This window comes from Danio rerio, chromosome 20 (genome assembly GCF_052040795.2).
Source record: "Danio rerio strain M-AB ecotype USA chromosome 20, GRCz13ab, whole genome shotgun sequence".
Classification (NCBI taxonomy): domain Eukaryota; kingdom Metazoa; phylum Chordata; class Actinopteri; order Cypriniformes; family Danionidae; genus Danio; species Danio rerio.
Window position 1 is genome coordinate 30,885,058 of NC_141040.1, and position 24,208 is coordinate 30,909,265.

At 36.8% G+C, this 24,208-nt stretch overlaps 1 protein-coding gene across 1 annotated transcript; it reads left to right on the forward strand.

Moving 5' to 3' along the window:
- The first annotated feature begins 7,171 nt into the window (after positions 1 to 7,171).
- Positions 7,172 to 23,305, forward strand: sel1l (SEL1L adaptor subunit of SYVN1 ubiquitin ligase). The gene is given in 21 exon segments (NM_001045164.1): positions 7,172 to 7,795; positions 8,003 to 8,046; positions 8,831 to 9,002; positions 11,793 to 11,960; positions 12,201 to 12,306; positions 12,790 to 12,952; positions 13,159 to 13,212; positions 13,304 to 13,363; positions 13,682 to 13,763; positions 14,274 to 14,428; positions 14,873 to 14,929; positions 15,462 to 15,530; positions 15,628 to 15,705; positions 15,799 to 15,861; positions 15,948 to 16,035; positions 18,446 to 18,594; positions 18,674 to 18,839; positions 19,570 to 19,644; positions 20,164 to 20,336; positions 20,541 to 20,669; positions 22,422 to 23,305. Coding segments are annotated over 21 exon segments (2,331 nt in total). The 5' UTR covers positions 7,172 to 7,722; the 3' UTR covers positions 22,629 to 23,305.
- The last annotated feature ends 903 nt before the right edge of the window (positions 23,306 to 24,208 follow it).

Here is a 24,208-nt window from a genome sequence, read left to right on the forward strand (position 1 = left end):
GCTGTTTGTCAGTGAGTAGAGTGTTCGCTGTAGTTTAAGCTAATCGTAATAATGTGATTTTCATTTTAGTCTGGCTATATCATGATGGTAGAACAGTGCTTTATAATAATAATAATAATTCCTTACATTTATATAGCACTTTTCTTGGCACTCAAAGCGCTTTACACATAGGGGGAATCTCCTCATCTACTTTTTTTTAATGCAAGAAAGAACATTACAAAGATATAATATGAACAAAGAGACAGAGGGTTACATAAATAGAATTCCAGCAAATTAAACAAGTTTAAATGATTTACACCAAGAAAGCGTTTTACATGCAGTGTAATTGTTAGAGTCTTTTAAAGAGTTTACATAAATTTCAAAGTCCTTTCTGAAAATAAGTAAGGGTGTTTCTTTGAAAATTAACATTTATGGAAGTAAAATGTTGCTATAAAAAAAACAATAAATAATAAATTTACAACGAGAAGGATCTACACTCAGAGAGTAACCGAAGAATACAATTTTTGGGGAAATACAGAAGTTTGGAAATAAGAATTTTTTTATGAAATTGGAAAAGTCAACCCAAAACACTTTACAGTAAGTACACTCCCAAAATAAATGCTTTAGTGTTTCATCATATTGAGTACAAAATGAGCATTAAGGGGAAATATTGTTATTAAATTTAGCTAGTTTGGTATTTATTGGGTAGCAATCTCCTCATCTACCACCAGTGTATCATCCACCTGGATGCAGCGACAGCAGCCGTTTTCCACCAGACCGCACACCACAGAGAGAGAACAGAGTGATAAAGCCAATTATGATATGGGGAGGGTTGCGAGGCCATGAAGGACAGAGGCCAGTGGGTAGATCTGGCCAGGGTGCCGGGGTTAAACCCGTACTCTTTTTCGAAAGACATTCTGCGATTTTAGGGTATATGCTGAAGCGTGCTAATAGGACTTTTAATTTGTCAGTAACCTGGGTTAAGCGCTTCCGGCGAACTGTATGCCAAAGGAAAAATCAGCGTGTTTAAGGTCTGTTTTCTTTAAAAATCAGCTATCTCCACTGGCTGAGTGATATCCGATATAAAGTGGGTCTCAGATTGTACAAGAAGCACTGCATTAAATTACATTTCCCCCGCCATGTCTTTATAATATGAACATTTTTTTACCTCATTGTATTCATTGGAGCGTCTGCGCTAGTCTGCCGATTATGACGGCCGAGTGCGAGTAAAGGGTCATTTGTCTCGTTTTACGCTTGAACAACTAAATGAATGCCAAAGTTTATTTAACTGAATGTATTTTAATTGCATCACAACATCAATGCTGTAAAAGGAACCGTATAAAATGGAAAAAAACTCACAATAACCGGTCACCGGAAGTTTATAAGTATGGGAACAACACTAGCTCGGCATATATACAATTATATTCATCTGTCTCCATATTCTACTGCATCCCAGAATATTACAGAGCACCAAAAATGTAAAAATATATATTTATTATATTTATGATATTTTTGTCAACAGCAGACGGCAACTAGCCGTGACGCAAATTCCCGAGTTCTCTGTGCTCCAATCAGGTGAGCCCTTCTCAGCGCTCGCCATGACAACGAGACAACAGTGAAGTCCCTTGTAAAAATTTGCATATGCATTCCTATAAAGCTCGTGTGCTCTCAGTCAGCGTTGTCAGTTCGCCCGGTGTAGCTGTTTGTACTTGACCAAGGTGAGTTCAATACCGACGGTACGAGTGGAGCTACGCCAAACTCACGAAGTCCGCTTCGTGATGCTTCACCCGGGCCCGTCTGTGCTGTAGTTCCTTGCGGTTTGCGTACATAAACGCAATATCGCGAAGAATATTACGTGTTTGTTGCTCGAAATGTGCCGCCGAGCAACATCCAGTGAATACTGGCACGGCCTGGCGCCCGGTCTTTCCGTGCACTCCCTGGGGCGAGGCGGCCTTTGAGCCCTAGGCAGGGAACAAACAACCCCCGAGGACCCTCAGGGAAACACGGGCGGCCGGTAGTGGGACCTCGCTGCGAGGGTTATGGTGGGTGGGAGTGGCGAGGCCCACTCATCTTCTATTTTAAACTATAGTTTCAAACTTTAGTTTACTATAGTTTGAAATAGAAACCATGATAACTGTTATGATTTAACTATGCAAAGAGCCTAGGATGACCAAGAGCAACAGATTCGGCCATTTTGAATCGAAAGCGATCGCTCGTGCATTGGATATCATTGCTGTCGCAATGGCAAACAGCGGCTTTGTTTTTATTTAATGTATTCAAAAAGCGCGTTATTGTTTCCCAAATTGCACTAGAGTATCGCCTCTTGGTGATTCTATGCTCTCTGCTCTTTGTCTGAATGTTGTAATGTTTTGCTTTTGTTTTTCAGATGAGTTGTTGAGCAAAGATGGACTTTTGAAGACAACAGTTGAAGACGACCGCGGGTTATCTCCACGAGCGCGCGCATCATAATGTTTCCGGTCTGTTTTCTGAGAGTTTGTCTTGTTTAGATAAGTTTGCAGGTCAAACAAAATAAACTATACTCTTCCTAAACACATGTCCCGTGTTTTATTTGTCCTCTACAGCAATACACTGTCATTTAAGTCTGTTGAATGCATTTGTATGCAACATCGTTTGATAATACAGTAGTCTACAAATAAATAGTTGTTATAAATGTACCTTCAATAGTCAACATTTAGTGTAGGTAATCAAAAGTTAATCATATTTGTCCTAAGACATAAGAGTAATGTTATGGTTGTTACATACCTGTATTTATTATTATGCTGTATGTTTAAAACCAGCAGATTTACTATATATGTAACATGTTATGAACTTACTGTTATTCAAAAATTGCTTAAAATGTCTTAAGACAAGAATGGGTGTTGTCTTTGGTTTTAGGTCAACCGTAGGTTTTAGGGTGAATACAGCAGATATAGGCAACCTATATCATAATATTAGTAGTCGGAGTTTTTTAATGTCCCAAATCAAGTAAAACGTCTCTTCCTCAAGCATGCAAAAGTCAAATATAGATATATATATAAAACACAGTTTCCAACAATAAAATTTTTTCTTGTGAAAAAGACCAGTGGGGTTGGTAAGAAAAAAAGTTAATGTCAAGTTATATGTATTTATAAAATAAATTCATAATATTTAGTCATTAGATTATGTGACGCTAGATGGCGCTCGTTTAAAATGAGCGTTCATTTCAAAGGAGCGTTACCCTGTACTAAAATGGCGGATCTGTTGACGCATTCCGTCCAAAAGACAACATTAGGGTCGGCGACATTTAACGTGTATATCTATGGACGCTAACTAGTATTCACATCGTATCATGCTCAACTCTTAATACTCTTTTACGCACTTTGAGAGTGTTTGCGTTATTTCAGAGAGATATTTAAGCACATATGAAGTAACAGTGCCGTCTGTGTACTATAGTTACACAATGCAGCATTTAGCTCGCTCGTAAACATCTCTGCTGTCCTCAGATCATTGTCTGAGCAGAAGTTTCATCATTAGCCCTGACTGTCAGATGCTCTTCATCTCAGGAGCTGTATTTTTAGATGTTTGATAACAGATATAAGGTGAGTTATGGCTGGAGTGGACGCTGCCAGACGGGCTTTCATTAATTTTGGCATGACAGGAGAGAACAGGATACTAATGAGTGACAGAGAGAGTCCACAAAAACTGCTCTCCGGTTGCATTTCATTTGATGAATATTGTCTTTTAGAGCTTCAAGTCTTGCCTCAGGTGTTTCTCAAGGTGAGATATGTTTGAGTTTAAGAAATATACTGAAATTAATATATAAGTACTGAAATTTCCAATAGTATTTGACCTTTGTATAAGATTTCAGGTAGATCATAAGCCAATATTTTGAAATCATGATCGACTTATTGATTCATTCATTCATTCTACTTACATGACAAAAATAATACACCAATTTATTGTTAATACTATAGAGTTTTTAACTATACAGTTGTAAAGTACATTCAATGATCGGTTGTGAATGGAACAACGCATGTTCAATTCTATTACAGTAAACCAGTTTACTGTAGTAAAAACTAAAGAACATAGTATCTATTACCGTTCATCAGTTCACTAATTTATCAGTTCATTGATTAACAAAGAGTTGAGTAACACAGTAATACAGTAAAACACACTTTACTATAGTATGGCACTAAAATTACTAGTGTTTACTATAAATTACTGTTGTTGTTGTTTTATGTGTGCAGTTTCAAGTACAATTGTATGAGGTGCCGTGTTGGATTTAAATCAAACTTTGCTTATCAACACATACATAAAACACGTGTATATACACCTATAAATTACTCGCATATACACCTATACTACTGGATGTTCGAAACAACATGAAACTTGTGTATATACATATAAACTTGACGCATGAATACACCCACATACACACGCGCATACATATAAACTTGATCCTCACATAAACACTCACATTAACACACGCACATACATTTAAACTTGCTGCATGCAAACAAACCTATACACACTTGCATATACATATAAACTCGATTCTCGCATAAATTCCCACATTTACATGCAAATACATATAAACTCGCAGCATGCAAACACACCTATACATAATCACATATACACAGGCCCGGATTAAGAACTCAGGGGCCCCTGGGCACATTATCTTGTAAGGCCCCCTACCTGGCCGCACCCCTATAGTTGAATTTAAAAAATAAGAATAATATTATAATTTTTAAATAAAATGAATCTAAAATTTGTTGCCCACATATTTAAATAAATGATATATGTATTTATAGTCTGCAAAGATTTAAATTATTTTTCAAAGCATTAAATAAAAATACTAATAAAACTACATATATATTTTTTGCAATAAATATTTACAATATATATATATATATATATATATATATATATATATATATATATATATATATATATATTTTAAGGGTATTTTAGTGTATTGCTTTTACAAACTTACAAAGCATATTATTGCCATGGCATATAACGCACAATGCTTCTCCAATCCAGTTCTATGAATCTGAGTCTTTCATAATACAAACACTGATTTACTCTCTCTCTCCTCTCCCTGTATTTTCTCTACTCTTCTCGTGATGAAGACTTGATTATAAACCTAAAAGTATCCGAAATCACACACACTATACCTCTTCTCTCCCCTCTCTCTCTCCTCTTCTGGGCCTTTCTCTCCCTCTCTCTCTCCCTTTCTGTCTGTCTCTCACACGATGAATCCAGTCCGCGCTGCGCTGCCGTTAGCCTCCTCCGCCTGGTTAATGCTAGCTACTCATCATTTAAAGTTAACGTCTTCTTCTGTACCCTCATTCTCCTGATCACGGGTCTGTTTAAAGAAGGTGTGTATGGAAAATGCCTCAATAAAGATGCCTCCTCTCCTCTTTCTCTCGCGTTTGCTAAATCCACTTGTCCACTCATTTTTGATCTATGACAGATATAACGTTACACTAAAGTCCGCTCAGTTTAGTGCAGGTTATTACAAAACTGACGTTTCCGCGCTTGACCAATTACAGCATTCTGTTTAGTTAAAGAAAGAAAGGCAATTTAAATATAATAATAATATTAATATGTGATCGCGATTTTTTGCTCAGAGGAAATACAGTTGTCTGAGCAATATAGTTTTTGAAGAGAGGGAGGCGCGGCAGGCGCCTATAATAAGGCTAAACATTATTAAATACCCACGAGACACTTGTGACTTTATATCACATTTGCATTATTTTTAAAAAATGTTTCTTTCCTGTTAAAAATAAATATATTTCCAATCTGATATGTAATAGGGAGAAAAAAAAGTAGCACGAGTTCAACTGATGGTGGATTCGAACCGATGTTATGATTAATCGCGTCAAAAGATGATGCCGTGTGCCTTACAAGGTGCGCCACTGCAAGTATTTTAATTCTCCGCTCTTTACTCATGTTGTCTCTATCAATCAGGCATCGATGGGCGTAAACCCTGAATAGCTTCGTCCAACTAGATGCGCTATTTGCAATTAGCCTAAAAAGACACTCCGAAATTGTCTTTTTTTCTCCCCCCTCGCAGGGGCCCCTAGTGCGCACGGGCCCCTGGGCCTGTGCCCATAAGGCCCATTGGTTAATCCGGCCCTGCATATACATATGAACACGGTCTATGCATATACACCCTCAACAACACGCGCACATACACAAACTCACTGCATGCAAACACACCTATAACATCTCGCGCAAACATACAATAAATAAATAAATAAATAAATAAAATTCACAAACGTTTATCACGAATCTTGTTTATTGCAAAGCTTATGAAATAGAAATAATGTGATTAATAGAGGGATTAAATATATTAAATTATGAACATATGTTAGCCTATATAAAATATTAGTCTACATAAATAGACTATTCAAAATAAAAAATATTTTTATTTAAAACCTTTTCATTTAATAAGGTAATTACATACACAAATATAAATGGACAGATAGAACCCTTAAAGGACGTTCAAAAAGCAACCAGAATTATAAATATAAATGTATACTCAAACTAAACTCCTATTTTCTATTGCAAATTGTTGTGAAAATTCATGCATACACACATATGAAATCACTTGCATATATGTATATACACAACTAACTGTATATATGTTTGAGAATTTAATTTTGTATGTTTGCACAAGTGTCATTTGGGTGTTTATGCACACATCAAGTTTATATTCTTATGTGAGAGTTTATGGGTGTATATGCATAGATCAAGTTTATATGTATATGCGAGTGTGTATAGGTGTGTTTGCATGCAGCAAGTTTATATGTATGTGCGTGTGTTAATGTGAGTGTTTATGTGAGGATCAAGTTTATATGTATGTGCGTGTGTATGTGGGTGTATTCATGCGTCAATTTTATATGTATATACACAAGTTTCATTCATGTTGTTTCGAACATCCAGTAGTATAGGTGTATATGCGAGTAATTTATAGGTGTATATACACGTGTTTTATGTATGTGTTTGTAAGCAAAGTTTGATTTAAATCCTACACGGCACCTCATAACAATCAGTCAGCTGTTTAAAGGCGTTTCCACATCCTGCACACAGTCGTGTTCACTTCTGCTCCATTCACGTATCTCAGCCGCCGTGATACTCTTGTGTGTGCACATCAGATTGGTCGACTGAATCAGGGAGCGCAGCGATTGGCTGTTATCTGCGGTACCTTATTCTGATTGGTGAAAGCGCGGCGGATTAGGAAATAGGGGGTCAGTAAGAGAACAGAAATATGCTGAAACACGAGAAACCCTGACGACGGCTAAACTGTTATTGTCTTCTGTCCTGTGATTTGTTAGACATCACAGTTGTCTTGTAAACATTATTCCGGAAACCGTGTTGGAATGATTTCATGCTCGGCGACCGTCAAAAGCGCTGGTCTCTGGGAAGTGCTGTTTGTGTTTGTTTAGCTGTGCTAGCTGTGTGGACAGACTGTCAGTGAGTTAGTTACACTGAGCTACTAACGTTAGCTGCAGTTAGGCTCTTAATGTGCAATATTTGCGAATGGATTATTGTGTTGTAGTCCTTTTTTTCTCTTGGGAGAAGTTTCTGGTTCATTGGCTTGCTGGTTAATGTCTTTAGCTGGTGGGTTATGCAGTCAGGTGCAGTTCACTGACTGATTTAAAAAGCTAGATGGCTAGTTAGGACCACAGGTTGTTAATGTGCTGAGTTAAATATTTTTAGTCGTTCACTGCGTTTTGAGGACAAATTGAGGACAACATGAATTCAGCTAAGAAGTCTTGCCTGGTCCTGATTGTGGCTTTAGCTGTGACTTTGGAAGTGACAGCTGGTGGTGAGGCTCTTTTTGAAGTATTCACTTCTTACTCCTATATTAGTACATTTATGTTTGTTGAAACGTAATTACTACGCAAAACGGTTTAACTGTTCACTGTTTAATTGTATTATTCATATGTGTGGAATAGGTTTCTTGAACTGAAATGTGTTGACATCTTGTGTAGCGTGTTTAAAAACTAAACCTGACTGTTTACTTTAATTGCAGAAGTACCCTCAGATGATGGTGTTGGTGAGGGTGGGGATTCTCAGGTAATCCCACATATTATAACATAATGGCATATTATCACTAACGTTACCATAAACATGCACTTTTGTAGAAGGCAGGGTGTTTTGTGTTTGCATTATATATTTGGTGTATACATCAAATTGTACACAAAATGAGTTTATGTGGATTGAAAGCACAATATTTGATGGTAAAGTGTCTAAGTTTACATCAGGATTACTGACATATAGAAACAACGAACAAGTAATACAGTTATTACAGTGTTTATTCATATTTGTTTACATCATTTAATAAAAAATAAGTCCTTCATTGTTGGTTTATGTTAATGTCAACAAGCAAAACTTTGGATTTTAATAATGGGTTAGTAAATATCGAACAATGATTTGTAATAAAACTGTACACATTACATTATACTGCAAGTATTTACATTATGCTGCAACTACTGCTCATGTTTAGTTAATATAAGTTAATGTGTTCACTAACATAAACTAATAAAACCTTACTATAAAGTGTGATCCAAAAGTATTTGTGAAAATAAAATGTGGGTGAAGTAATGGTCCATAAATACTTGCCATCAAAATGTTTTTAAATGGTTCTTGTTCTTAATTTGCATGACAGGATTTTTAGCTAAAATTTAAAATTAAATATGAAAATTTTAAAGGATGTTGTGTAGATATTGAATTAAATAAATATGTTTTTCTACTCTCTGTATGTAAACATGTTTTTAAAATTATTATTATTTGTGTGCATGCCAGCAATGCTTTTTTCTTACTAATTAAGTCTTCTGTCTGTATTTTTTGTCAAAATCAGAGCACTGCTGAAAATGAAGGTGCCAATATTGTGACAGGACGTGCATATGTTCCTAAAGATGCCCAGACTGACAGCAGTACAACAGACACTGATATGGAGAGCAAAGTTGAGGAGATTGAAAAGGAAGACCTTCCTAGTCAGCCACCTCCACCACAGGAGCGTAGTAAAGAAGGTGAGTAAATGCAGTCTGCAGGTGCTTCCTGTATAAGAGCATACATTTCTTGATAGTTAGATTTATCTGTGTATGTGGCATCATTTTATCTGTCTTTAGTTATTTTGCAGCCTTTTTTACTCTCACTGCTAAAGTTGTGTTATTATATGCTGTTTAGGTTTTCATAGCTCAGAATTGTTCTTTGGCTACAACACCAGGGGCCTCATGTATCAACGCTGCGTACGCACAAAAACTTTGCGTACGCCAGGTTTCACGCTCAGAATCGCTCACGTTTGGATTTACTAACAATGAACTGAACGTGGGAATATGCGCAGCTTCACGGCAGCTTTCTGGCAGGCGTACGCACATTTTTTGTGCGTGTCTGTTTTATTTCCATTGGCGACTCCTAGAGGCAGTTGTGTTAAATTCTTCTCTACAAAGTGTCTGAGCCTTGCAATGGCAGCTGTATGAGACGGGTTCATATAGTAGGTATGTAAGATTTCCATACCATACAGTTGACCAGCTAAACATTAAAGCACAATTTGCAGCGGTCGCCTGTTTTCCCAATGTAATCTGAGCTATCTACTGCACGCACATTGCTATAAAGACACTATCTAAAGATGAATTTGCATGCGTGAATCAGAAACATTTCCATTCAATAAATGTGCAAATAAAATATGATGCACAAACTTATTGATGATTCCTACTTGTCTTTCTCGTGATAAATAGTGGGCAAAATCTGATATGTAGCGGGGAAAAAAAGAAGAAAGAATTCATCAGACGCTGGATTCGAGCCGAGTTTATGCTCGAACATGTCAGTTCATGATCACATGTGTCTTATGAGGTGCGCCACTGAAACTGATAAGGGTGCTGCAACATTTTACAGATATAAACCACACTATGTCTTTTTTAAATGCACTCAGTGCGATGTTCAGACCCAACTGTGTTAACCGTACCAGCTAAACTCTCCCACTCTATTTTTTTCTTTTGTTGTTAATTCCGGAGAACAAACTTGCAAATAACACCGCTTTTCTCCGGTCTACCTCCGAAAGCAGCACCTCCAATTCACATTCTGTTCAAAGTTTCTCTTTTTGTTTGATTTTGCCATTGCTTTTTCGTTGGGTTTTTCCATTAGCATAGTCATTAGCATATTCATACGGGGGAGGAGGCAGGGAGGGGTTTTGCGCTCGTGCATGTTGCGCTCAGTTTCACGTTCATTCGGATGTACAAAAGAATATGCGTGAGATTCGGCGTATGCAGTGTTTCATACATCTGAATTTTTTTCTGCGTACGCACATTTACAGCTTTGTGCGTACGCAATGTTTTAGTAAGATTTCCACGCAAGTCTTCGTACATGAGGCCCCTGCTGTTGAGATATGTTTTAGATCAAAAGTAGATGAGAGGGACATCTTGCGCTTTAATCAGTCCCTTTTGTCAACTTTCGACCATTTTTAGATTTTTTTTTTTGAAGTGTTAATTGATGTGCGGGTTACATATGAACTTTTAAACAGCATAAATGCAGCATTTACATATAAGAATATGGGGAACAACAGATTTCAGTTATGATCTTAAAGCTGCAGTGAACACTGGATTAATGTTAGAATCATGACCTAAAAGAGAATTGTGAATTTTGTTTTTTTTATATATTTTTTTGTTTCACTTTTAGTTAGTTTTAGCTGTATGAACACATCCAATTACCTGCCCCTCTCAGTATGAAAACAACATGCTTTAATGGGTTTTCAGCTACATTTCTAAGTGGTCAAACATGGACAAGCTCTTTCTGCCCTTATTTACAGTTAAAGACAAGATTATAAGAACTTCTGTGAAATTTGTATTCTTTTCCCAAATTTTGTTTCTTAAATTATGTAGTCAACACATTAGTTTTAATAAATAATTTCTAATAATTATTTTTTTTTTACTTTTTATGTTGAATACTAGTAAAATATTATGTAAAGTCAACATGGCAAAGTGCAATTCAAAGCCTTAACTAGGTTAAATAGATTTACTAGTCAAGTTTAATAAATTAGTCAAGTTATTGGGTGTCATGGTGGTGCAGTGGATAGCATGATTGCCTCACAGCTAGAAGGTTGTTGGTTCGAGCCTCATCAGTTGGCATTTCTGTGTGGAGTTTGCATGTTCCCCCCTGTTGGTTTCCTCCAGGTGCTCCAGTTTCCCCCACAAGTCCAAACTCGTAGCACAGGTGAATTGGGTTAGCTTAATTGTACTTAGTGTGTGTGAATGAGTGGAATTTACCAGTGATTGGTTGCAGCTGGAAGGGCATCCGCTGCGTAAAACATGCTGGATAAGTTAGTGGTTCATTCCACTGTGTTGACCCCAGAATTATAAAGGGACTTAGCCGAAAAGTAAATGAATGAGTCAAGTTATTGGACAACAGTGATTTATTCTGTAGCCAATCGAGAAAACAATTTCTTAAGGGGGCTAATAAGATTGTCTCTAGCAGTTTTAAAATGTTTACTTTTGTTATTCCAGCCAATAAAGAAAAACATAATTTGAATATTTTTTTTTCATAAAATTTACAATTTCTATATAAATGTATATTGGGAAATACTGTGCACTTGGGAAATAATTAAAGTATTTTCAATTTCACAGTAGGGTTAAAAGTGTCTGTACACCTGACTTTAGTGTTGTTCACAATAATGCATTTTAGAACCAGGTGTCAACAGGATCTTTATGGTTGCAGTGTCTGTTGAGAAGAAACTTGCTCGCTCATGCGTTCACCTTTGCTTAGTTTCCTGTGAAAGTGTCTGAATATTGTGTCATTTTCTCATTGGTGTTTATCATGTGGTGCAGTTCCGGTGGTGAATGGTGGAACGGCCTCTGGGGAGCCCTGCATATTCCCTTTTCTTTTTCAAGGGAAGGAGTATTCAGACTGCACTACTGAAGGCAGAGGAGATGGGAGACTGTGGTGTGCCACAACGTACGACTACAATAACGATAAGAGATGGGGCTTCTGTGAAAGTGAGTGAGCTCTTATTGTAAAAATAAATGCTATTGTGATTCCTTTTTCTGTTGAAAGAAAATGAGCTGTTCTCAGATTACTAGAAAGTTATTCTTTTATCGATATTTATTTTCTGCATTCATTTCTTAGATATTAAATGATCAGTTCTGACGGTACCAGCCGTTATGAATCAGTCATGATTTTAGCATTTGTAGTCATTTTTCTTAATGTTTATGTGATGTGTCTGTTCATCCTCATAGCGGAGGAGCAGGCAGAGCAGAGGAGGATGGCGGAAGAGGCTGAAGAACAGTACCAAGCCACAGTTAGGATGATTAATGGCACTAACCGAAGAAGCCAGAAGAAAGAGTAAGTTCTCTGTGGCTGTAAAATACTTAATACTTTTAAAGCTTTTGCCAAATTATTTATATATATATATATATATATATATATATATATATATATATATATATATATATATATATATATATATATATATATATATATATATATATTTTTTTTTTTTTTAATTTTTAAAGAAAATTCGAGCCACTCTGTTTGAAACCTACAAGGCCTTAGTTTGAGTAGCAGCCTTAAAGATAAACATTGCACCTTACCTGCCCATTAAAGGGGTCTTATGTTTTTTTTTTTTTTCTTTTTGAATTGTAGTGAGTGTGTAGTGTGTATGTTTGGCCAAAAAAAAAATTAAAAAATCACTAAGAAGATACAAACCTTAATGTTTACCCTAAAGACTCTAACTTCAAAAAGAATATTAAAATGTTACTTGATCTAAACATTTGAATATGACTTTTAGTTAATATCTTCCTAATATTTTTCCTTTCGTTATTGCAGACTGTTTGACAAACTCCTGCAGGTTGCAGAGATGGGTCATACCAAGGCCATGGAGAAGGTAGCATATGCCATGCTGTTTGGAGACTACTTACCCCAGAGCATTCCTCAAGCGAAGGAGATGTTTGAGAAGTTGGCACTGGAGGGCTCGCCAAAAGCCCAGACTGTAATTGTTTATTTATTATACTTAGTGTCATCACCTATCTTAATACATCTAAAACCCCCTGCCCCTGACTTATTTCAAGCTGTTTTTTTAAAATAGCAGATGTGTGCTGAGTCACTTTATCACTGTAACTGTTGCATCAGGAAAACATTATTCTAGTTTATTTCTTTACACTGTGGACTAATTACATTCAATTTTTGTTCCCACAGGCACTTGGATTCCTGTATGCTGCAGGATTGGGTGTGAACTCAAGTCAGGCAAAGGTATCACCTGATAATTTGTATCTAGCAAGCACAACATGATAATTGTAAATGTAAAGGACTAAAGAAATGTCTTTATTTCACTTGATTGCAGGCGTTGGTGTACTACACCTTTGGAGCTTTGGGTGGAAACCTAGTGGCACATATGATTCTGGTAAGAAGAATGATTCCCTCTCCTGTGTTTTAAACAAAAGGGAGGATTTTGTTCCAGCCTGGAAACTAGACTTGATTACTTGGTTATCTTATGTGCCATGAGCCTGTTTGACTTTGCATATATCAAGCTGATATCTGTCCACACAAGCCTTCAGAGCTATTGAACTTCAGAGCGACGCATTGGCTCAGTTACATGAAGCAAAGTTGAAACCTCAAACCCTGTTGAGACCATAATTTATCCATGACTACTCTCAAAATTCAGTGGTTCAGGCTTGTGTTTTGGCTCTGCTGTTTGATGAATGCCATGCTTTCCTTTCAGGGCTATAGATATTGGGGAGGTGTTGGAGTTCCTCAGAGCTGTGAATCTGCTCTCACTCACTACAGACTAGTGGCCAATCACGGTAAATCATGTCACATTTCTGTTCCTCAAATGCAGTCATGATACACATCTAAATATATGAGTAATTTCAGGACTGCATCTTTTAAAAGAAGTTGTCTGGGTCTCTGGTGTCCACTTGAAAATATTGTATTTCATTACCTAATGTGATCTTGGACGCTATGCCCCCTGACAGTTTAAGGAAATGTTTAGTGACTTAAAAATGATTTTCTGCGATGTATAACACAGTTAATCATTGTGGTTAAAGATTTTGATCATAAACACCCACATATAATCGATTTCTACTACTGTGATGTTTTCAATGTCAACATTGAACTCCGGGATAATTATGTGCCATATTATTTCAACTGGGCAAATTAGTGTAGGCCTACAATCCCCTATTTTTTTCCCACATTGTGTGTTTAGTAAATCCTCTCAGTATTTTTAAATAGGCAAAACGTGAGTTTGCATAATGTCTTGCAATATTGTAGCCTAAGGTGAACTTTTAATAAAACATTTTTTTTCCTTCTGCTAGTGGCCAGCGACGTGTCTCTGACAGGGGGTAGTGCAGTACAGCGGATCCGGCTCTTAGATGAAGTGGAAAATCCTGGTTCTAGCAGTGGAATGCTAGAAGAGGACCTAATCCAGTACTACCAGTTCTTGGCTGAGAAAGGAGATGTGCAGGCACAGGTAAAATAAAACCATCTTGATTTATCTGTACATTGTGACATTATTTCAGGTTTAGCTTAGGCTGTCCATCCAGCTATTTAGCCTACTTCATGTTTAAGCATTAAGGGATCTTTTACCCAAAAATGCAAGTTGTCGTCATTTACTCGCCCTTTACTTGTTCTCAAACAGTTTGACTTTCTTTCTCCTGTTGATCAAAAAAGAAGATATTTTGAAGAAAGCTGAAAACCTGTCACTATTGATTTTCATATTATTTGTTTTTCCCATGAAAGTCAGGTTTGCACCTTTTTGCAAATTATCTTCTGTACTATTCAACATAATAAAGAAACTCACTTGAACCCCTTGAGGGAGTAAACTGCGTAAATTTTCATTGTTAAATGAACTGTCCCTTTAAACGTATTTTTGTTTATTATTGTCACATTTTTAAAAATGAGTTTTCCCCCCTAGGTTGGTCTGGGTCAGTTACACCTACATGGAGGAAGAGGTGTAGAGCAAAATCACCAGGTATTTACATTTTTTGTCAGTATTTTTGATAGTTAATTATCAAAAATAATGTGCCTTTTTCAGATTAGAGCTGTGGCAAAATCTATTGTCGATACTGCACCCCGTCCATACTGCATCAATTCAGAGATTTTCAAAATCTCTCCTAAATCAATTCTGAGCCTAGTTATTAACAGCAGATTGTGCTCTACACTAGTTTAACCGTTTACTCAAATGCTCACAAGGAAGAGAAATTGTGCTTTTTACTGTTATGCAAGTTGGCATTTGTCACATGATTAATGTATTTTTAAATTATTTTTTTATTAATGATTATTTTTGGAACAAGTGATATTTGTAAAGAATTGGATGCAAGCAGATAATGGTTGTTTGTCAAGCGTATAGCGCCATCTGCTGTTTAAAACGAAGCTCAGAATTCATTCAAGAGAGAATAGCGATGCATTTTGAAAATCGCAGAATTGATGTCTCTCACAGCTCTACTTTTGAATAAATTTTATCCTTTTTGAAAGAGTTTATTTTTTTTGTCATTGTATTTCAGCGGGCCTACGAGTACTTCAACCAGGCAGCAAACGCAGGGAACACACATGCTATGGCCTTCCTTGGAAAGGTATAGACTTAATGAGTAATTTGTTTTTTGTTAACAGTTGCCTTCAACCTCCGTGTGCTTATTCTTTGTTGTTTCTTTTTTTGTTCTGTTGTGTTAGATGTACTCTGAAGGTAGTGAGTATGTGCCTCAGAACAATGAGACAGCACTACATTATTTCAAGAAGGCTGCAGACTTGGTAAGACTATTAATCCCAGTGAAGATACAAAAACCCTCCTTACAAAACAGATTGTTCTCATTTTTGATTTTTTAAAATCTGTGTGTCTTTTAGGGTAATCCAGTTGGCCAGAGTGGCCTCGGTATGGCTTACCTGTATGGAAGGGGTGTTCCTGTGGTGAGTTTTCTAGATAAGCTGAACTGAACAGTTTGCAATCATTCAAAGACTTGTTTTTGCAGCTAATGCTTTTCCTGATTCTGCAGAACTATGACCTGGCCTTGAAGTATTTTCAAAAAGCTGCAGAGCAAGGATGGGTGGATGGACAGCTGCAGCTAGGAACCATGTACTACAGTAAGTGTGTGCAGCAGAGAAATTCTGTAAATATCCCCCCCCCCCCCCCCCATTTTAAAATCTGCAGCTATTCAAGAGATTTTAAGGTTACTAATCCAGTAAAGGCTTGAGTGTTAGTCTAATGTAGTTTTGTCTCTATCTTTTCTCTTTTCATAATGTTTTCACATTCCCTTACTGAATGTCCATGTGAACCAGTAGAGGGAGTGTTCTTTTACTGGGAATTAGGGTCATCTTCAAATATAGTGTTCACTGAGTTCACTGTTAAATCTTGCAGCAGTCTGATTTGATCTTCTATCTAAACTATGAGTGTCCATTCCTATTGCACTTGCATTGCCACTGTCATTTTTTTTTTAGCTCTTACCCTAAATAAACAGAACTGAACCAACTAATCCAGGTCGTAGTTACTAGTCATACCAGAAAGTTCCTGATAGTTATCTTAAGATAAGGACAGTGGCCCAACATGACCATAAGATTGGACAATCCCAACCTAAACAATAAAACAACGTCATATGGGGGAAAAAAAACCTGTTTAGATCCTGTTTCATTACAGGGCCATAAAACCCCCCTCTTTTAATTCAAGTCTACCTCAGAATTTTTTCAAAAAATGAGTAGAGGGAGGAGTGGGCGTGGCCAGCAGAGTAGAGGGAAAAGAGGGGAGCGAACAGCTGTTAGTTGACAAAATGAGACCCAAACCATGAGGAGACTGATTTTATAGTTTACAAAAGTAAATGCAAAGAAATAAACAGCATATGTAGCAGGGCCTTAAATTACTTACTATTCGTAATTTCATATACACATAACCACAATTTGTTATATCTTTATAAAGATAATTGTGTTTATTTAAACACTAAAAATTAGGAGGACTTCTCTCCTTCTGAATCTCTGGGTCTGAATGCAGACACAGTGAATTGCAGTGCAGCAGGTCTCTTGTCCTGTCTATTTCAACTATTAACCCTGCTGGTAATCTGGAGGGTTTAAAATATAGGCGAACAGCAGCATGGATATAGGTGATGTGCGTGAGTTTGTTACCATTCAAAGTCTGGCATTCTCGTACAGCTCTCTCGACAAAAATGTTTGAAACAAACCAAAAGCTTTGCTGTATTGGCCCTGACAGCATTGCAGGGAAAACGTGCAAAAAACCTTGTGGAATATAGAAACAAAAGCGTGTGATCCTTCATGAACGTGCCGTCTCACAGCTGAGCAGGTCTGCTTTGCCTTCGGAAAGCATGTGATCTCAAATAATTAAGAAACAGGCTCTTCTTATAGGATAAGAAACTCCACTATGAATAATGAGAAACTGATGCGTCATCACTCCACTAGCAGATTCGTCACCGATTTTGATCCTTCCCTAAAAATTATTTTAAACTCGGAAGATGAAATTACCTGACAAAAGCTCAAAATTATCCTGTTTTCCTCACAATTAAAGCTGACAGGTGCTAATATTGTCTTAACTGATGCTCAACACACACAAATCTGTTAAAATTTTAAAGTACTTGAGGATGTCTTGAAATTTAAATTTGCAAATAGCAGTACCATAGATGACTTATTGAGCACAAGGTTAGCAATATCACTAGCAAAGTAAATTGAAAAGCAATTTTTGTCATATGCTGTACTTTATTGTGTAAAAATGCTGTGCTCAACACAACTGGAGCTGTGTTGACATTTGCATAAATATCAAATCGCTCAAAATATAAATCAGAGTATCTTTAAAAATCTATGATGGGTGGTAATAATAACCATAATAATAATAAAGTAAAAAATAAATTAATCGCACCATACTTATAGAACAGCCATTGGAATTTTTATAGTTTATTTATTTCTTGCTCTGCTTTAATATATGACTTCAGGACCTGACGGTCAGTCATATTTTAGGTTTTGTCTCTTTTTTTCTGTTTCTACACAAGCTTTCATATTGAATGTCGACGATAATGCTAATATTTTAACAAAGTCATTATGTACTGAATAATATCTATAATGGAAAACGGAATTACACCTGAGCAGAACACACTCAGTATAGAACAGGAAATTATCATGATGCAAAGCCTCCAAAAAGCCACTGAGATTTCAGTTCCAACTTAGAAAATCTACATTTTTGCTCTGCAGTATTCCTTCAGGACCTGAATGCCCAAAGATGTTTGGAACAGTTTTTGTCTGATCTCCTCGTCTCTCTAGCTCACTGTTCCACCAGCTCAACTCTGATTTATCTTATTTTTATCTTAAATCACAGCAGACTCCTTACGGTTTTGTTGCCTGGGTGATTGTTACCATAACAAACTCCCACCTGTGTTCTGCTTTGACATGATCTTGACAAACACAGAGGACTGAGAAGTGTCTTAGTCATTTCAGCTGGTGGGTGTTTGAAGAGTTTGAAAAATGCATTTCACGACTTTTCTTTTTCCTCACAATTTAGATGGCATTGGAGTGAAGCGTGATTACAAGCAGGCCCTTAAATTCTTCAACCTGGCATCGCAAGCGGGTCACATCCTAGCCTTTTATAACCTTGCCCAAATGCATGCGACAGGAACAGGGGTCATGCGCTCCTGTCACACTGCCGTAGAGGTGAGACGTCATTTTAAGATGCATACCATTATTTTAAAATGCTTGTCTGATAGCTGAGTTAATGTGTATTTGTAAACAGCTCTTCAAGAACGTGTGCGAGCGCGGCCGCTGGTCTGAGAGACTCATGGCGGCCTACAGAAGCTTTAAGGAGGGTGATATGGACTCTGCTCTTATTCAGTATCTCCTGTTGGCAGAACAGGGCTATGAGGTTGCACAGAGCAATGTGGCCTTCGTCCTTGATCAAAGTGAGTCAATTCTCTGCTATTGTCACCAGAGGGCGCCAGACCCAACATATAATGATGCTATTTTGTTAAAATCTGATCTGAGAAAGCAAGCTAGGGTTATTCTGAACTTTTTCATTTTCACTTCTGCATTCTTTCTTGCAAAAATATCCGATAAAGAAATCTCACCAAAAAAACATAAATTCATATTGGTTTATTAGTCACTTTTTACAACATAATTTAGAAATTATGTTAAATAGATGACCCATAGCTCTAAATAAAATAAAATGTGTACAAATATAAACATTAATTAGTTCCCCTCACTCACTATACAACACATATTAATTATAATAGTATTTAAAACGGAATGAAAGAGGAATTATATTGACTTTAAATTAGTTTAATTTGACATTTTACACCTAAACCATTAAGTGAAACTACAATTTTGTTATACAAGTTTTTAATGGTTACTAAAACATAAATTTAAATATAATTGCCAAAATGTATTAATAATAATTGTGGTTTTGATGGAAACGAAAGAAAATCGGTTATTAAAAAAACTATTATAAACCCGATAATAGTAAAAGGTTATAGAAAATGCATATAAAAGATGAAGGGGATCATTTGGTCTTAAATCTTTATAAGTCCTTGTGTACAAACTGCTTTATAAAGATGTTTCCTGCATGTTAACTGGGAAACCAAAACCACTTCACATTTCCAAAGCAAATTCTGAGTCTTTGTGTGTGTCTTGCAGAGGGGTCGCAGATCTTCAATGAAAATGAAACATACCCACGGGCTTTGCTTCATTGGACCAGAGCAGCTGCTCAAGGTTAAACCATCCTCCTCAACCCACACGGTCACTTAAGCAAAATGTCAGACTGTTTTGATGATTTTACAACCATTATAGTGAGACAAATATAACCACTTACTGCACCGCTCTCTTGGATACTTGTTTCTGATTGGCCATACACGGCATTCTGTGATCAGATATTTCTGTAGAAGTGCTGCTAAATTGTGCATATGTAATGCATTTAGACTGCTTGTTCTTTTTCAGTGTGATGATCGTTTTCTATTACTCTGTACTTTTGAGTACAGTTTAATAATAATAATAAAAATATTAACAATAATAATAACTTGTTATAAAGTAATTGCAAAATGAATAACAATTTTTTTTCATTTATGTACTTTATGTACAACAGTAAGCAGGATAATATTTGGTCCGAGAATCATTATTGAAAAAAATGAACTTGCAAAATCATCCCTTCTGTTATTATAACTGCATTTGAATTTTCATTATGGTGTTGAGCTTTCAGGACTTCTTTAACATTTGATTTGATTTTGTTAATAGGTTACACCGTTGCCCGAATCAAGCTGGGCGACTACCATTTCTATGGCTATGGCACTGATGTAGACTATGAGACTGCAGTGATTCACTATCGGCTGGCCTCTGAGCAGCAGCATAGTGCACAGGCTATGTTCAACCTGGGATATATGCATGAGAAGGGCCTTGGGATCAAACAGGTAAAATTTTGATGAATATTTACATATAGCTGTATAAAGTACTACTGTTATAATGTAACCTTCCAAAAATTTGTAATGCAAACCTTCTCTAACATAGTGCATATGTCTATTTTGATAACTTTAATGCATCCTTGCTGAAAAAAAGTTATTGGTAGTATATTCAAAAAACAGTGCACTAATTTTTTTTTGGTTGTTCTTCAACAGGACATTCATCTGGCTAAACGTTTCTATGACATGGCTGCAGAAGCCAGTCCTGATGCCCAAGTTCCTGTGTTCCTGGCCCTGTGCAAGCTAGGCCTTGTTTATGCACTACAGTACTTGCAGGATCTCAATGTAAGTTGGGAGGTTCCAGCTTAAATCCAACGTGTCAAGTTTCCTTAGCTGTTAGTGCTTTATATAATAGAGAAAGAGAATAGAGAAAGAGAATGTTTTAAAGCAGCATCACCTTATTCAAGTGGCTATATGTATAATTCTGGAGCCCTTGTTATTGGCATTGCTAACAATAAATGCTAAACGGCAACGTATTGCTTGTTCACATAACACACAAGAAAAGACACTCAGTGTGATTCAGTGACCCGATATCCTCATGACTAAAAAAAGAATTCTGTGATTACTAGCAAAAAAAACTTGTTAACTTCTTGTTAGTAATACACTGATAATGAACATCCAGATGTTGTTCACACTGCTGAGAAGTGGTGTTTTCATGAATGTGTACATATGTGCTACACATTTTCCCCTAAGCAATACAATAAACATTTAACAGAAATGATTGGTGAGGAAAAAGCATTAATCATTGGGATATATGAGCATATTGGCATGATCTGTAAAATCCACTGGCATAATGTTGACAGAGGAGGTCATTAAAATTGTATTTATGATAGCCTATAGACTACAGATCTGGGCTTATGGGATTTTAGTTTAAATTAATCTCTTAATATTACATGAGTACAGAATAGCTGTTTCAGCATTATCTTAACCATTCAAAGCATTATTTAATGCGTCTAAGAACAGAAATGAAGCTCTCTGCAGTCCTGAAAAATGAATTCACTTAAATATACGCTTATTTCACACGGCCACCATTTTAAAAACGAAAGCGAGGCTGCTGTGGGAGGAAACGCGGAAGTAGAGGACCAGCACTGTAAACATTGCAACAGCATGCTGTTTTTGTGATTTTCAAAGTGCAGATGAGTTGTAAGCATCACTTCTAATATAATTCAGTTAAGTTTAGTTTAATTAATTAAAAGCATATTAGGCATCAAACTAAATCATAATCTCTTTAAGAGTAATAAAGCTTAAGTGTCCTCCTAGTCTTCAGTTCACAGCACCAGGTAAACGCAGAAGGGGGCTTCCCTGCTTTAGGCTATGTAACCTGGTGAGCAATAAAAGAATGCAGTTCTTTGTAAAATGTTTGGAGCACAACATGAGGGTGTTCAGTATCGTGACAAGTCAAATATACTGAAAGAATCATTTTGTTAACTTGAGTTTGATATGGCACCTAAAATGTGTTTGGGAAGGACAAATAATGACATTTCCCTTAACTGAAAATGAGGTCTGATGTCAATTTAGAACGGACCTTCGGGTCACTCAAAAAGCAGTAAAATGAAACATTTGCGTGACTTTCTTTTGATTGATAAAATATTCAGCCAAGTACACAATAATACACCATCACAGATGCCGATCAAGGCCATACTTCCGGGATTCTTCCCACTGCAGCCTCGTTTTCTCTTTTAAAATGGCGGCTGTGTGAAATCAGTCTATTAGCCTACAGGGTTTCCTGGACAACACACAGTAGGAAGTCTTGTTTTAGTTTATGTATCGACAAAAAGCAATTAATACAAGATAATTCCTATTTGTATATGATTTGTGTAAACATTGTTCTAATCAATAAAATCACTCAAACAGTAACTGGGTTGAAGCTGGAAGGGCAGTCACTGCATGAAACATGCTGGAATAGCTGGTGGGTCATTCCGCTGTGGTGACCCCTGATAAATAAGGGACTAATCCGAAGGAAAACAATTTAATGAATGAATGAATGAATGACCCGTATCTAGGAGGAATAACCAGTAACATTCTTTTCTTCCTCAGCTGAAGGAGGTTCTGTCTCAGGTGGATCTCGACCAGTTGCTTGGTCCAGAGTGGGATCTCTACCTAATGACTGTCATTGCTCTGCTCTTGGGCACAGTAATCGCATATCGGCAGCGACAGCACCAGGCTGTACCCAGAGCCCCTGCAGCACCCAATAGACCTCCAGCCCAGCCGGAGCAGCCTGCCGAAGAGCCTGAAGACCAATGAGAGCTAGGGATCAGGGTGGAGGTGACCAAACTGGACTAGGCATATAGGAGAGCGGTTTGAGGCCCAGTTGTGTCTCTCCTTTTTCTAAAAACCACACCCTGCTCTGGTCTTTAACCCTGCAAAACTTTCAGGACTCTTGTTGCCCTGTTCAACCCCCCTCCAGTCTTTTAACTGTGGCATGGGGGAAAACTAGATGAACTTTTACAAAATCTTAAATGTGCGCCTCAGGGTTTTGCCAGGTGAAATAACATTTGTGCAAATCAATGCTCACTATGTGGTGGGAAAAGACAACATTGCTGAATGAACTCTGCTTTTTTTTTTTGTTTGCCACTGTGCTAAAAGCCAAGGAACTTTTTTTTTTGTGCAACCCATCCCAGGATTTTTTTTTTGTGTTACTGTTTTTGGTAGTGTTAAATTTGTAAAAAAAAATTGGACACCATGTCTCTTTGGGATGCAAGATGGGTTTGCTTTGAATTTGAAATGTAAAAAGTTCATAATTTAAGCATGCTTTGCATTCAGTGGCTAATATTGGATATTTTTGCTTTTTTCAGTCCAGCAATTATTTATAATGTCAGTATTTTGGCAAAAGTAGTTTTCACCGACACACAGATGTAAATTTCACTGTCTTGATGAAAACCTGCATAATTACAAATGAATAAATGACATGGTATAGGTAATCTAATGTTATTGCCATAAATGCTCACCCTGCCAAATCATTGCGGTGACTGCTGCCCAACACTTACTTTTAATGTTACAAATACATCTGTTGGGTGTTTCTGGTAAAGACTGAAAGCAATTATGACTGTTGTCAGGTGTGTTTCAAAATGCTGAGCCTCAAACCTAATTTTGCGGCAGTCATCTTCCAAAAATATCCAAAATGGAGTATAAATTCCTCTGCATACATTATATTAATTGTTGAATGGGTTGCTTGGGCTGTAATGCAATTTTTTTTCTGTATTACGAGACACCTTTATGCTTCTTTGTTTTAAAATCAAGACACTGAAAGTCCTCCAGAACTATTTTTGATGATCATCATGTAAGGTTTGTGAAGTCTATCATCCTGGAGCTGAATCATGTACTTTGGGATGTTTCTGTTTGTGTGCTGTATTTCAGTTTTAGCTCCTTTTCCAGAGGAAAAATGTTGCATCATTGAAATTGTGAGCATGTGTAGAATATTTGATCATTTGGCGACGTGTCTGTCATGTCAGATAATATAGCAATACCACAAAGTTTGGTGTTTAACAAAAATCTGTAATATGTGAACGGGATGTGTTTCATGCTAAGATGCATTAGCCGGTCGACTTAATTCTTACAATTCAGCAGTGGTTTGAAACTTTGAAAGTCTTACATTCTTCTATGTCAATCAGACTTCTTATAATACTGAAATAACAGTGGATGAATCTAAACAAAAGGAGACATAATTACATTTTCAAATAGCAAAGTTTCTAAAAACAAATAAAACAAACAACGGAGTCAACGAATGTTCATTCCTATATTCTCAGACCAACAAATGTTATTCAGTCCAAACAAACATCCAGCATGGACACCATCTTTATTTCAGCAGAGGTTTTGTTTCTCCC